Below are 14,459 nucleotides of genomic sequence, written 5' to 3'. Positions count from 1 at the left end.
GGGGCAACTAGCTTGACGGAGCTACTGATATCGACAGTGTGAGGGAGCTGAATTAATGGCCCAGAATTTGCTGGAGCGGAGCATCTCAGGGTGTGCCCCGTTAGTTAGACATTTTCGCTCACCCTTAAGCTCGAAAAAATTTGGGGATGAAAGTGTGAGCTGATAACGAGGTCCACAGGGCATCTGGGACCTTGGTAAATGACGGGACCAGTCCACCTCCTTAACCAATGAGATTTTAGGATTGAGAAAGAAACAAGAACGATGGAGAAGGAAATAGGGTGAATTAGAGTCAAATCAGGGACAGAAAGAGAAATAAAGAGAAGGAAAGAAAGATTGGATTAAGAGAGAGAAAAAGAGACAGAAAAGAAAAATAAGAAAAACATTTTAAAAATTCAAATTTTTACTTTTAAGAATCTCTAACAACAATTTACTACCTGCAGAAATGAGACTCCACAGTTTCAATTGTTCCCTATCAGGGCTGGAGAGGTTGAGTGGCATTGCAGGAACTTAAATCTCGTCATTAAAAAGGTACTTACACTGTTAAGTACCAGCCCCACGTTTCTGCAGCGAGTTTTTAATTGGCAATTAATGCACAAATGCAGCAATTTCTTGAAACTCAAGGGCAGGTTGAGGGTGAGCTGCCATTTTTGCGAGACCAGCGGCTGAACGGCGCAAATCATCCAGCAACTTGTGGCAATTCTCAATTCACGGGGTATCTCTTCCTCACCACAAGTTAAGAACATAAGAAATAGGAGCAGGAGTAAGCCATACGGCCCTCCGAGCCTGCTCCACCATTCAAGAAGATCATGGCTGATCTTCGACCTCAACTCCACTTTCCCGCCCGATCCCCAGATCCCTTGATTCCCTTAGAGTCCAAGTTGCTGAAAGATTCACAGATTAATAGTGGCATGCACATTAAACTCACTGTTATTTTGGCAGCAAATTCTGGCCCAATATATAGAGTTGAAGTTGAAGCAGTGCTGGATAGTAGTTACTTCTGAGCTGATATTAGTTCCATTACCTCACACTAAAAAGGCTCAGTAATACTTCCAAGCCACTTTCCCTCATTGGCATTACCACTTGCTGGGATTTATATATTAAGGGGAACAGATAGGGTGGATAGAGAGAAACTATTTCGGCTAGTTGGGGATTTTAGTAGTAGGGGGCACAGTCTAAAAATTAGAGCCAGACCTTTCAGGAGTGAGATTAGAAAGCATTTCTACACACAAAGGGTGGTAGAAGTTTGGAACTCTCTTCCGCAAACGGCAATTGATACTAGCTCAATTGCTAAATTAAAATCTGAGATAGATAGCTTTTTGGCAGCCAAAGGTATTCAGGGATATGGGCCAAAGGCAGGTATATGGAGTTAGATCACAGATCAGCCATGATCTTATCAAATGGCGGAGCAGGCACGAGGGACTGAATGGCCTACTCCTGTTCCTATGTTCCTATGTGCTGAGAGATGTCTGTGTTGGAACTTCCATCCATTATGGGAGCCCTATATCTGCATCAAGCACTCCCAGGTCAGGAGTGTTATTGCCTGTCAAATGCAGTGAAAATTCCATCTACTCTGCCCCAAAAGTACGCCTCAACCATAAAAGAGCACCTTAACTGCTCCAGTGTAAATTTATGCACTGACCATGCCAACCATCCTAATTGTTAGTCTCAGGTTGAGAACATAATGAAACACTATAAAATTGCCTGCTTTTATTCCTTGTGCCAGAAATAACTAGTATCCACTGCTGCTTCAGCTCCAATTGTATATGTTAATTCAGCTCCCTCATACTGATGTTGGTTGCCCCAAATGTTCGCTGATGATTGCAGTGTTCAGTTCCATTCGCAGTGCTTCAGATAATGTTGCCCAGGCCATGCCCGCATGCAGCAAGACCTGGACAACATCCAGGCTTGGGCTGATAAGTGGCAAGTAACATTCGCGCCAGACAAGTACCAGGCAATGACCATCTCCAACAAGAGAGAGTCTAACCACCTCTCATTGCCATTCAACGGTATTACCATCGCCGAATCCCCCACCATCAATATCCTGGTCACCATTAACCAGAAACTTAACTAGACCAGCCACATAAATACTGTGGCTACAAGAGCAGGTCAGAGGCAGGGTATTCTGTGACAAGTGACTCACCTCCTGATTCCCCAAAGCCTTTCCACCATCTACAAGGCACAAGTCAGGAGTATGATGGAATACTCTCCACTTGCTTGGATGAATGCAGCTCCAACAACACTCAAGAAGCTCGACACCATCCAGGACAAAGCAGCCCGCTTGATTGGCACCCCATCCACCACCCTAAACATTCACTCCCTTCACCACCGGCGCACAGTGGCTGCAGTGTGTACCATCCACAGGATGCACTGCAGCAACTCGCCAAGGCTTCTTCGACAGCATCTCCCAAACCCGCAACCTCTACCACCTAGAAGGACGAGGGCAGCAGGCACATGGGAACAACACCACCTGCACGTTCCCCTCCAAGTCACACACCATCCCGACTTGGAAGTATATCGCCGTTCCTTCATTGTCGCTGGATCAAAATGATGGAACTCCCTTCCTAACAGCACTGTGGGAGAACCTTCACCACACGGACTGCAGCGGTTCAAGAAGGTGGCTCACCACCACCTTCTCAAGGGTAATTAGGGATGGGCAATAAATGCTGGCCTTGCCAGTGACGCCCACATCCCATGAACGAATAAAAAAAAATTGTATCATCAACTCGGTGTAACTAAATTAAAAATCCCCAATTACAAGTGAGTTGAAATTGCTATATTAGTGCACAGCAAAGACAAGAAAGACAAGAAAGAGTTTCATTCCATCATGCAAGGCTGCATATGCCCCAGAAGTGAACAGAAAGAGTGCTAATCCTCTATACCATCTTGTCTCTCCCCTCATCCCTGCCCCCCATAGCAGTTAAACGGAAACATACAAAGAATAATAATTAAACCTTCATTATGCATATTCCAAATATCTGCTAAAATGTTCACAGGACAAAGCCTTGTGTGAGATGTTGCCTCATTACACAGCACACTAATTTTTTTTTCAGATTTTATCTCCTTTTCTTGATGAATAAAACTGAACAAGGTTTTGTGACTTCAACTGTGGCTCAGTGGTAGCACTCACGCCTCTGAGTCAGAAGGTTGTGGGTTTAAGTCGCACTCTATAACCTTGAGCACAAAATCTAGGCTGACAGTCCAATGCAGTACTGAGGGGGTGCTACACTTTTGGAGATGCCATCTTTTGGATGAGATGTTAAATCGAGGCCCCATCTGCATTCTGAGGTGGATGTAAAAGATCCCATGGCACTATTTCAAAGAAGAGCAGGAGAATTCTCCTCGGTGTCCTGGCCAATATTTATCCCTCAACCAACATCACTAAAACAGATTATCTGGTCATTATCACATTGCTATTTGTGGGACCTTGCTGTGCACAAATTGGCTGCCGCATTTCCTACATTACAACAAAAGTACTTAATAGGCTGTAAAGCGTTTTGGGACGGCCTGAGGTCGTGAAAGGCGCTATATAAATGCAAGTCTTTTTTCTTTTTTTGCTATTTTTGTGGCTGGGGCATTGCTGCACCATGCATGTAAAGGCAAATGGGGCATTTTATCTACCAATTTCCATTACCTACCATGGGGTCCCCTCCATTATGGTGGATAACACAGGATCTACTTTAAAAAAGATGTTAATTATGCATTTTCAAAAAGGTATTGGTGCTGGTAAATAACTCTAGTTTTCTAACATATGTATCAAACTAGACAACCGCCTAAGATGTATATGAGAAAAAGTGATTGCATTCTGACATTTGTTACTTGCTATTGATTTAAGCAGTGAATGTTCCCTTGCAATTTGTTGTGTTTCATTGCACTGCTCCACTTTGATTTTGAAATGTATCCTCAAACACCCTTGCAGATAAGTCCAGACATGTGATAAATTCTCCTCAAATCAAGCCTAGGAGTGGCCCTTTTAATGGGTTGCTGTCTTGTTTCATTAAGCTTAGGGATTTATAATGGCATCTGCTATTTCACTGATGTCTTTAATTATTGTGCATGTTGATCTCTCTTAATGTTAAGCTTTTGAGGGAAAAATCTGATACTGAAAGCATTAATGGGCAAAAGCTCTGCTGAATCAATAAATCAACTGAATAACAGTTTCACTATTGCACTATTCTTGCTAAAATCCATTCAAATCCTGCAGGTTTTCCGTGGAAATGTCGATAACAACACCCCACATGCAAATTCATTTAATCCTCCTATAGAGGCCCAATACATACGACTGTATCCTCAGGTCTGTAGGAGACACTGTACATTGAGGATGGAGCTGCTTGGCTGTGAAATGTCAGGTAATCTTAAATTAACACTCTGTACTGTCTGTTGTTGGATTATATCTATTTTAAAAGGTTTGCTGCAAACGGATTAATTTTGTTGATTAAACTATGAATTATATATTAGCTTTCCAGGCGCAGGTCTGCTCCACTTCATGTAATACCTATCAAAATTCCAGGAGTAGCAGCTGCGATTAATCACTGGTTATGAACCTTAATCTCACAAGTAGTTATTCACAGGTTCAAGTGAAGGTTTATGGAATCAAGACCTAAATTTGTTGGTCTACTGGCAAGGGGCCACACAGATGAAAAGTGTTCCGCTATTATTACAGGGTGAAAACTGGCATGTTATTTAACGTGTAAGAGGAGCAATATCATTGCAGTAACATATGATGTGTGAGTGTTTGACAGCACTTTGCAGTGTTTCATAATGGAAAGATTTGCCAAGTAATTGGCATTCCCAATGGATGTCTATTTTACATTTCAGGGAAATTACAAAGAGCAATTAAATGGATTGCCACAATGAGTTTCTAAACCTGAGTAAATGTAAGACAGCCAATGTGAATGTACTTCTATATATGGTTTACCAGTGAAGATTTTTTGTTGCAGAATTTGAGCATAATATACTTGTTTCAATAACTTAATAAATGCACATATCCTGAATTACCAGAATCACAAAGAAGCTGCCTTGAGGTCGGGAAATCAGCAGGAAGTGGTGGAAAATCACATGGCCCAGAAATACTAAGTAGGTGGCGGGATTAGGTCCTGGGGCGTCTCACAGGGGTCTTGCGTTCGGAAAGAGGAAATCTCCAAGGCAGAGGAGATGTAAACTTTCCTTGTGGGATCTTTGCGGAGTACTTGTGCTCCACCTGGCCCCCTCAAAAAAAGAAAAAAACATAACTTTTTTCGGCATCTTCTGGGGCTGATTCTCTTCCGATCCAGTCCAGCCTGGCGGGATAGCCGCAGTGGCTTCCCTGTTCAAGGCTGAGTTAACATTGCAGTCTGGTCCCAATGACGTCATCAGGACCCAACATGAAGATGTAAAGAAGAACCCTGCCTGCTCAGGAGAGCAGGTTAAAATCATGGATGGTGCGAGCCTGCCAGCTCTCCAACAGGTAAGTAACCTGGGCAATTTTATCTACCTACACGTATGGTTTCCACCAGGCAGGTGGGATTAAAATCATCCCCAAAGAGTATTTGCCTTTTTCATTGGTCTTGTATTGGGTCCTAAAAGGAAATATAGCCTATGACTTGCCCCACAATAATCCTAAATATAAAGCCGGATACCTGTGCATCTACGGGTGTGCCTCACTAATCACTCCTTAGCCTGTTTTATATTCTAGATCTGTTGGCAACAGGCAGTATGGGAGCAGATGTTTTGTGCTGCACTTCTGTTGTGGCATAAATCTCAACTCCAGTAATGACATGAATGAATCGTGCTGCCCAAAAAACTGTTCCCATTTAGGCATCAATATAGTTTTCATTTAAAATGAACATTTCCAACATACTTTCATTATTAATTTAATTACTTAACATGAAGTAAACATAATGCATGCTGAAACACTATGGGATACAATATTACTCACTCAGGTAATCTCACTTATGGGATCTAAATCATGTCCCACAGCTTCTCGTTTTGTTTTATCTATTCGAGCGTGAGAGTGGCTATGCATACCTGTTGTTTGATATGTGTGCAGGTGACCATTATGCTACATGATGGCTTAAACTCTTGCCTTGAAGAAGAGCATTAAATTATGACAGATGATGGGCCTCAATGGCTCGACTGATTAACACAGAGGGTGGCTAGGTTAAATCTCACATTTATGCTGAGTTAGATGATCTCAGCTGGGATGATAGCATTGGGGATACAACCGATGGCTTCAGCCCTCCTGGGTTAGGGAGGAGAAATCCAGCAAGATCCCCATGCCTAATCATTAGCCAATAATCATTGCTGGAAGTACATTTATGTGCATGCCAGATGAGGACAGGATTGGGCTTAATTGTGATTTCCCCCAATGATTGAATAGCAGTCGCTGACTATCTAGGCCCACATCTCAATTCCAGTTGGACAAGGTGCTAGTCAGCAACCGGCACTCATGCAACCATGCCCCAATGAGAAGTCAGTGCCTTAGGGTTAGGAGGGTAGAATGTTAGAAGAATAATGGAAGAAAAAAACAGCCAGATGATTTAGGATTTTTTAGAAAATTCTTCAGCACCCTACACGTAAAACATAGAATGATAGAAAATTTATGGCTCAGGAGGCCATTCGGCCCATTGTGTCCGCGCTGGCTGAAAATCAGCCACCCAGCCTAATCCCACTTTTCAGCACTTGTTCCGTAGTCATCTAGGTTATGGCACTTCAAGTGCATATCCAAGTACTTTTTAAATGAGTTGAGGGTTTCTGTCTCTACCACCCTTTCAGGCAGTGAATTCCAAACCCCCACCACCTCTGGGTGAATTTTCTTTTCCTCAGCTCCGCTCTAATCCTTCCACCAATCACTTTAAATCTATGCCCCCTGGTTATTGACCTCTCTGCTAAAGGAAATAGGTCCTTCCTATCCACTCTATTGAGGCCCTTTATAGTTTTGTACACCTCAATTAAATCACCCCTCAGCCTCCTCTATTCCAAAGAAAACAACCTCAGCCTATCCAATCTTTCCTCATAGCTAAAATTATCCAGTCCTGGCAACATCCTCGTAAATCTCCTCTGCACTCTGTCTAGTGCAATTACATCCTTCCTGTAATGTGGTGACCAGAACTGTACACAGTACTCAAGCTGTGGCCTAACTAGAGTTCTGTACAGTTCTAGCATAACCTCCCTGCTCTTAAATTCTATGTCTTGGCTAATAAAGGATAGTATCCCGTATGCCTTCTTAACCACCTTATCTACCTGTCCTGCTACTTTCAGGGATCTATGGACATACACTCCAAGGTCTCTCACTTCCTCTACACCTCTCAGTATCTTCCCATTTATGTGTATTCCCTTGCCTTGTTTGCCCTCTCCAAATGCATTACCTCACACTTCTCCAGATTGAATTCCATTTGCCACTTTTCTGCCCATCTAACCAGTCCATTGATATCTTCCTGCAATCTACAGCTTTCCTCCTCACTGTGACCCACACAGCCAATTTTTGTATCATCTGCAAACTTCTTAAACATGTCCCCCACATTTAAGTCAAAATCATTAATATATACCACAAAAAACAAGGGACCTAGTACTGAGCCTTGCGGAACCCCACTGGAAACAGCCTTCCAGTCACAAAAACACCCGTCGAACATTACCCTTTGTTTCCTGCCACTGAGCCAATTTTGGATCCAACTTGCCACTTTCCCTTGGATCCCATGGAATTGTACTTTTTTGACCAGCCTGCCATGTGGGACCTTGTCAAAAGCCTTGCTAAAATCCATGTAGACTACATCAAATGCATTACCCTCATCAACCCTGCTTGTTACCTCCTTAAAAAATTCAATCAAGTTAGTCAGACACGACCTTCCCTTAACAAATCCATGCTGACTGTCCTTGATTAATCCATGCCTTTCTAAGTGACGGTTTATCCTGTTCATCAGAATCGTTTTCAATAATTTGCCCACCACTGAGGTTAGACTGACTGGCCTGTAATTACTCAGTCTATCCCTCTCTCCCTTTTTAAACAACGGTACAATGTTAGCAGTCCTCCAATCCTCCAGCACCATGCCTGTATCCAGGGAGGATTGGAAAATGATGGTCAGAGCCTCCGCTATTTCCTCCCTTGCTTCTCTTAACAGCCTGGGATACATTTCATCCGGGCCTGGTGATTTATCTACTTTCAAAGATGCTAGCCCCCTTAATACTTCCTCTTTATGTTTATGCCATCCAATATTTCACACTCCTCCTCCTTAACTACAATGTCTGCATCGTCCTTTTCTTTTGTGAAGACAGACGCAAAGTATTCATGAAGAACCATACCCACATCTTCCGCCTCCACACACAGGTTACCTTTTTGGTCTCTAATAGGCCCTACTCTTTCCTTAGTTATCCTCTTGCTCTTAATGTATTTATAAAACATCTTTGGATTTTCCTTGCCAATATTTTTTCATACCCTCTCTTTGCTTTTCTAATTTCCTTTTTAATTTCACCCCTGCACTTTCTATACTCCTCTAGGCTTTATGCAGTATTGAGCTCTCGGTGTCTGACATAAGCTTTCCTTTCATATCAATGTGATGACTACAATTTAAATGTAATTGTAAGTCTAGTGTAGCTGAATTTTTGTACTTAGTTACTTATAAAAGGTAATGTCATGTAAGCTTTGCCTCATTTGTTCTGTTTTAAATTTGTTCTATTTTAGGCTGTTCAGAGCCTCTGGGGATGAAATCAGGACATATCCAGGATTATCAGATTACTGCTTCCAACATCTTTAGGACCCTAAATATGGATATGTTTACATGGGAACCCTGTAAAGCTCGCCTGGATAAACAGGGAAAGATTAATGCTTGGACATCAGGGCGCAGCGATCAGTCGCAGTGGCTGCAGGTATTCTTTGTACTTTGAAACTATGGAGCTTTCATTATCTGTTCACGGCTTAACACTTCCTGTGCTTCTGCTACTAATTAATATATCCATTGAACACTCACGTTTCAAATAAATCCAAATTTAACCTAGTAATGAATTGCTTGCTCCAATAATTTAGGAAATTTATTTTAATAAAAATTGACAGTCAGACTTTGAAGTTCACAGTTTATGTTCTCACATAAATTCCTATCTATCCTTTAAGTAGAGACCATAATCACATAAATGAACAGAATGGCCTTTACTCATTTTTTCCTTATGTTCTTAGAAAGCAAAACAATTCTCCAACGATCACACTGATTTATTTTGGGATGGGGGGGGGAAGTGTTCGGGATCATTCCATTCCATCATTTTACATGGAATTTACAAGACCAAAACATGTCAGTGTGCATTCCACAGCCTCACAGCCCCTCTGTGTAAAAGAACGGTTCTCCTGCTCTCGGTCCTAAATTTTCACATTTAATTTTATATCTATGTCCTCTCACCTACTGGAAACAGTCTCTTTTTATTTACTCTGTCCCATAATTTTAAAAACCTCGATCAACTCACTCCGGGGTGGGGGGGTTTTAACCCCCCACCCCCCACGATGGGCAGGGGTGGGGTTAAAAATTTAAAATCATGTAACGCAACCCCAATCCACCGCATACACGCCTGCCTCCACTTTTATGGCAGCGGGTTGCATGCAGTGTCTGTGTCCCACTCTCGAGAGACGGGACAGTTCATTGTAATATTTAAATCAGGCTCCCACAGTGCATTTGGGAGCCTTACTTTAATTTAACGCCAGCCGGGTTTCCTAGGGCTTGGGAACCCCACCAGCTAACTGGAGCAGCCAGATCCAGCAGGTAAGTGCTTTCTATAGCATTTCCTGTGAGCCAGGAGAAGCTGGAGTGCTCTCCCTGCACCCCCCCACCCCAGCAAATCTTCTGTCGTGATCGGCCGATGCTCCCCACTCCAAACCCACGATGTTTCCCTCCCTCCCGATTGCAGGTCCGACCCCACCCCACCCCCCCCAAATTATGTCCCGCGATCTTTGCTGATTGCAGGAGACTAACAGTCTTCTAAGCAGACTTTCCTGCCTGGCAGCTAGCCAGCCTGTCAATCTGGCCGGCTGCCAGGTGGGAAACGGAATAAAAAAATGATAATGAGGTCCTGCCATTAAATTCAGCAGGACCTCTGCCTTTTTGGGATATCCAGGTTTCGCCCCGCAAAAATGCTCCCTCCCCACCTTCCCGTAAATATCAGGGCCCTCATAATCGTCACTGTTCTTTTCAAGTCTTACTTTGTATTTGTATTTCCTCGTACCAGGCAGCATCTTAGTGAATGTGGGCTGTATGCTGTCTAATGCTTCAACATCCATCCCATGGTACGGAGCCCAGAACTCCACACTGTACTCCAATTGTAGTCTTACTAAGGTTTTATATAAATTCACCATTACATCTCAACTTCCATATTCTATACCTCTTGCTATGAAACCCAGTATTTCATTAGCTTTTATTTTGTGGCCTGATCCACTTGAGCTGCTTCTTTTAATGTCTTGTGAACCTGAACCTCCAAATCTCCATGGTTCCACATCACCCAACCATCCCCCCTCCAAAATATAATTATTGCTTTTATCTTACCAAAATGTCCCACGCCACACTTTGTGACGTTGAATTCCATCTGTCAGTTTTTTGCCCATTTCACCATCTTATCAGTATCCCCTTGCAGCTTCCTTTGGTCATTGGAATTATCTACTATGCCTCCTATGTTAGTTATTTTCTGCAAATTTAGCTACCACTCCCTCTAGTCCTATATCCAAATCAATACAGTGACCAGAAGCCATCCCAGAATAGGCCCCTGTAAAACACCACTATCTACTTCCAACCAGTCTGAGAAACTGCTTTTAACTCCCACTCTCTGTTTCCCAACTTCTAACCAGCTTTTAATTCAATTTGCTACCTTTCCTCTAATTTCACACCCCTCAATCTTCTCCAATAGTCCCCTGTCTGGCTCTTTGTCAAAGTCCATGCGCACCACATCCACTGCATTTCCCACATCCATGATATCTGTCACGTCCCCAAACAACTCTATCAGGTTTGTGAAGCACAATCTTCCTTTCAGAAATCCGTGTGGCTGCTTCTAATTATTTTCTCTTCATCTAGATATTAAGTAATTTCATCTTTAATTGAAGATTCCAAAATTTTCTCTACTACAAATGATAAACTAACTGACCTGTAATTATCTCTTTTTTTTTTAAATGGATATTACATTGGCTACTCTCAATACAACCCTGAAATATAGGGCATAATTTTTAACCTACCCCGCTCGGCAGGAAACTAATGGCATTGGGTCGGCAGCTCATTTTACACCCCGCCCAATTTTACTCTCCATTGATATCACTTGTCGCATGACATTCTCTGACTTGTACTGTAATGTTTGGCTGTAAACATCCGAACTCGATTTGTTGATTGCTGCTTCTCTGAAGAGGCTGGGGCTTTTTTCTCTAGAAAAGAGAAGGCTGAGGGGTGACATAATAGAGGTCTTTAAAATTATGAAGGGGTTTGATAAGGTAGACATAGAGAAGATGTTTCCACTTGTGGGGGCGTCCAAAACTAGGGGTCATAAATATAAGATAGTCACTAATAAATCCAATAAGGCATTCACGAGAAACTTCTCTACCCAGAGAATGGTTAGAATGTGGAACTTACTACCACAAGGAGTAGTTGAGGCGATTAGCATAGATGCATTTAAGGGGAAACTAGATAAGTACATGAGGGAGGAAAGAATACAAGGGTATGCTGATGGGGTTAGATGAGGTGGGGTGGGAGGAGGCTCATGAGGAGCATAAACACCGTTATAGACCAGTTGGGCTGAATGGTCTGTTTCTGTGCTGTAAGTACTATGTAATTCTGTGACCGGACATATTGAATCTACTATGCTTTTAAACCCAATGTTAGAACTTTAGTGAGCTTACATATAAAAATATATTATTTTGAATGATTTTGTAAAATCAAAATCTCATTGAACACAGGTAATGTAATTGGCAAATGAATTTCAATATAGATAAGTGTGAGTTGGTACATTTTGGTAGGAAAATAAGGAGGCCACATACTCCTTGGAAAGTAAGAGTTTAAATGGGGTAGAGGATCAGAGGGATCTGGGGATACAGATACACAAATCACTAAAAGTAGCAACGCAAGTTAATAAGGCCATAAAAAAAGGCAAACAAAGCACTGGGGTTCATATCCAGAGGGATAGAATCGAAAAGCAGGGAAGTTATGTTAACCTTGTATAGAACCTTGGTTAGACCACATTTGGAGTATTGTAAACAGTTCTGGTTTCCATATTATAAAAAGGATATAGAGGCACTTGATAAGATGCAAAAAAGATTTACAAGGATGATACCAGAACTGAGAGGTTATACCTATCAGGTATTATAGTCACTAGTAAATCCAATCGGGAATTCAGGAGAAACTTCTTTACCTAGAGTGGTCAGAATGTGGAACTCGCTACCATAAGAAGTAGTTGAGGCGACTAGCATCAATGCATTTAAGGGGAAGCTAGATAAACACATGAGGGAGAAAGGAATAGAAGGATAAAGAAGGGTGGGAGGAGGCTCGTGTGGTGCATAAATACCGGCATGGACCTGTTGGGCCGAATGGCCTGTTTCTGTGCTGTGCATTCTGTGTAATTCTATGTAAAATAGAGACACAGTAGTAAGAACATTTGATACCAGTGTGGATGCCTATTAAAAAGACCTTTCTAATCAGTTACCCAAGTGATGCTATGTAGCATATTACTGGAATAAGTGGCTGAGATTTCAATCAGCAGATAATACTAAAGTGCATTTTGGGCAGTGTTTTTATTGACTAGCATGAGGAGAAAAATAATAATTGATTCAAATGACTACTTTTTATCAACAAGATTAAAATTAGGACTAAAGCTCTTTTAAAGGCTACAATGAAAATGAAATTAAAATTTGAGATACAGACCAAACTAAAAGCAAAATGAAAATTATTTCCAGGACCAAAATATCATTGGTCAGTGGAAATTGAAACAGATGAATAAAGTCTTGGGGATAATAGTTCCCCTGTGGACTAGGTGTAGCAAAAACTAATTTGTTGCCACAGTTCAGAGAGACTGCACTGTACGAAGATCGAGGCTACTCTTGTCCCGAGGGAATTGGAGGGAGAAGGTGATAAAGATGTGGGTGGAAGTGGAGAAATAGAGAGAGAGAGAGAGACCGAAGGTGAAATGCTGATGCAGTTACTGACTCGTATCAGTGTTAATACATTCAGTTCTATATACTTATCTGTGTTTGGAGCTAGATAGATTTCTAGACACAAAAGGTATCAAGGGGTATGGGGAGAGATCGGGAATGTGGTATTGAGCTAGAGGATCAGCCATGATCATATTGAATGGCGGAGCAGGCTCGAAGGGCCGAATGGCCTACTCCTGCTCCTATTTTCTATGTTTCTATGTTTCTATGGAGCTGTGTCTGAACAAGTTGTAGACCCTGTTATTTGATGCTTACGTGAGTCTTCACAAAAGAAGAATAGGTTTACCATTTCACCACATTTATCACCCAGGAAATCTCTCCCTTTAATTGTCCTTAAACCTTAAGTTTAGTATTTCTCAACATTTCTTGTCATATTGTGAGTTCTGTGAGAAGTGAAATAAGAGATGTAACATTTTTTTTTAAACCTAAATTTTGAAAAATAAATCCTGAAATTACTGGAACTAAAAAATGGAAAATAAAATGTTGACCATTTTTTTCAAAAATAAAACTAAGACATACAGACATAGATTTTACACTACAAAAATTCTGCTTCTACACCTACCTGCGGTGCATATACATGAAATTCTTGCACATGTACAGTCCTTGATTGGGCATGGTGGTCAACTTTACCGGACATAGCATTGTAGATAAAATCAAAATGAACGCAATAGTTTGGGTGATCCAGAATTTAGCAACTTTATTTATTCTAAAGAAAGAAAAAAAATCCCAGTGGGATTTGAGACTTTCAAGGGTTCTTTCATGTATGTGAAAGACGTAGGCCACAGGACACAATTCACTTGTGTCCTGTGGCCTACGTTTGTTGTGGATTTTTGAGACTTGCCTTCACTCCTGATGAAGAATGAGAGAAAGGATTATAACGGCGCATTACAGTAATAGCATATATTACAAAATCAGTACTTTCAATTTCCCCTGACAAGCCAATTAATTCAGCAACAGTAAAAAATATCAGCATGTAATTTTTTTAAAACCAACGTGTGTAAAAGAGACTTGCTGTGCTTTTAAACAGTGTAACCTGCAGAATCCCACACATTGCACGGGAATGATTTGGGTAAGGATTGATTTCTTTTATATTTCGTATATAACCTCATATTGGCTACCTAGTAAGAGGTGAGAGATGAGCCGGCTATTGTACTGATTGTTTATCAAACCTATTAAAAATATTGTGCGTAACGTTTAGCATTCCCCTCACTAAATTCAGTACACAGATATGTGTTGATTTCCCTCTGTTTGAATAAGCAAAGACACAGAAGCTGACTTGTTTACAAGATTAATAATTGGCTGGTGTTAAGCACTCCTGCAGACTTAA

The 14,459-nt window shown here is 41.5% G+C and overlaps 1 protein-coding gene across 1 annotated transcript in view; it reads left to right on the top strand.

Moving 5' to 3' along the window:
* LOC137320472 (EGF-like repeat and discoidin I-like domain-containing protein 3) overlaps positions 1–14,459 on the top strand; it is a 204,626-nt gene that overhangs the window by 168,650 nt on the left and 21,517 nt on the right. Inside the window, exons 8-9 of the mRNA XM_067982171.1 lie at positions 4,202–4,346; positions 8,654–8,838. Of these exons, the coding sequence (XP_067838272.1) occupies positions 4,202–4,346; positions 8,654–8,838 (330 nt within the window). The remainder of the gene's footprint in view (positions 1–4,201; positions 4,347–8,653; positions 8,839–14,459) is intronic.

Source organism: Heptranchias perlo, chromosome 4 (genome assembly GCF_035084215.1).
Source record: "Heptranchias perlo isolate sHepPer1 chromosome 4, sHepPer1.hap1, whole genome shotgun sequence".
Taxonomy (NCBI): Eukaryota; Metazoa; Chordata; class Chondrichthyes; order Hexanchiformes; family Hexanchidae; genus Heptranchias; species Heptranchias perlo.
Note: the sequence above shows the minus strand (reverse complement) of the source record. Positions and strands in the feature narration are given on the sequence as shown.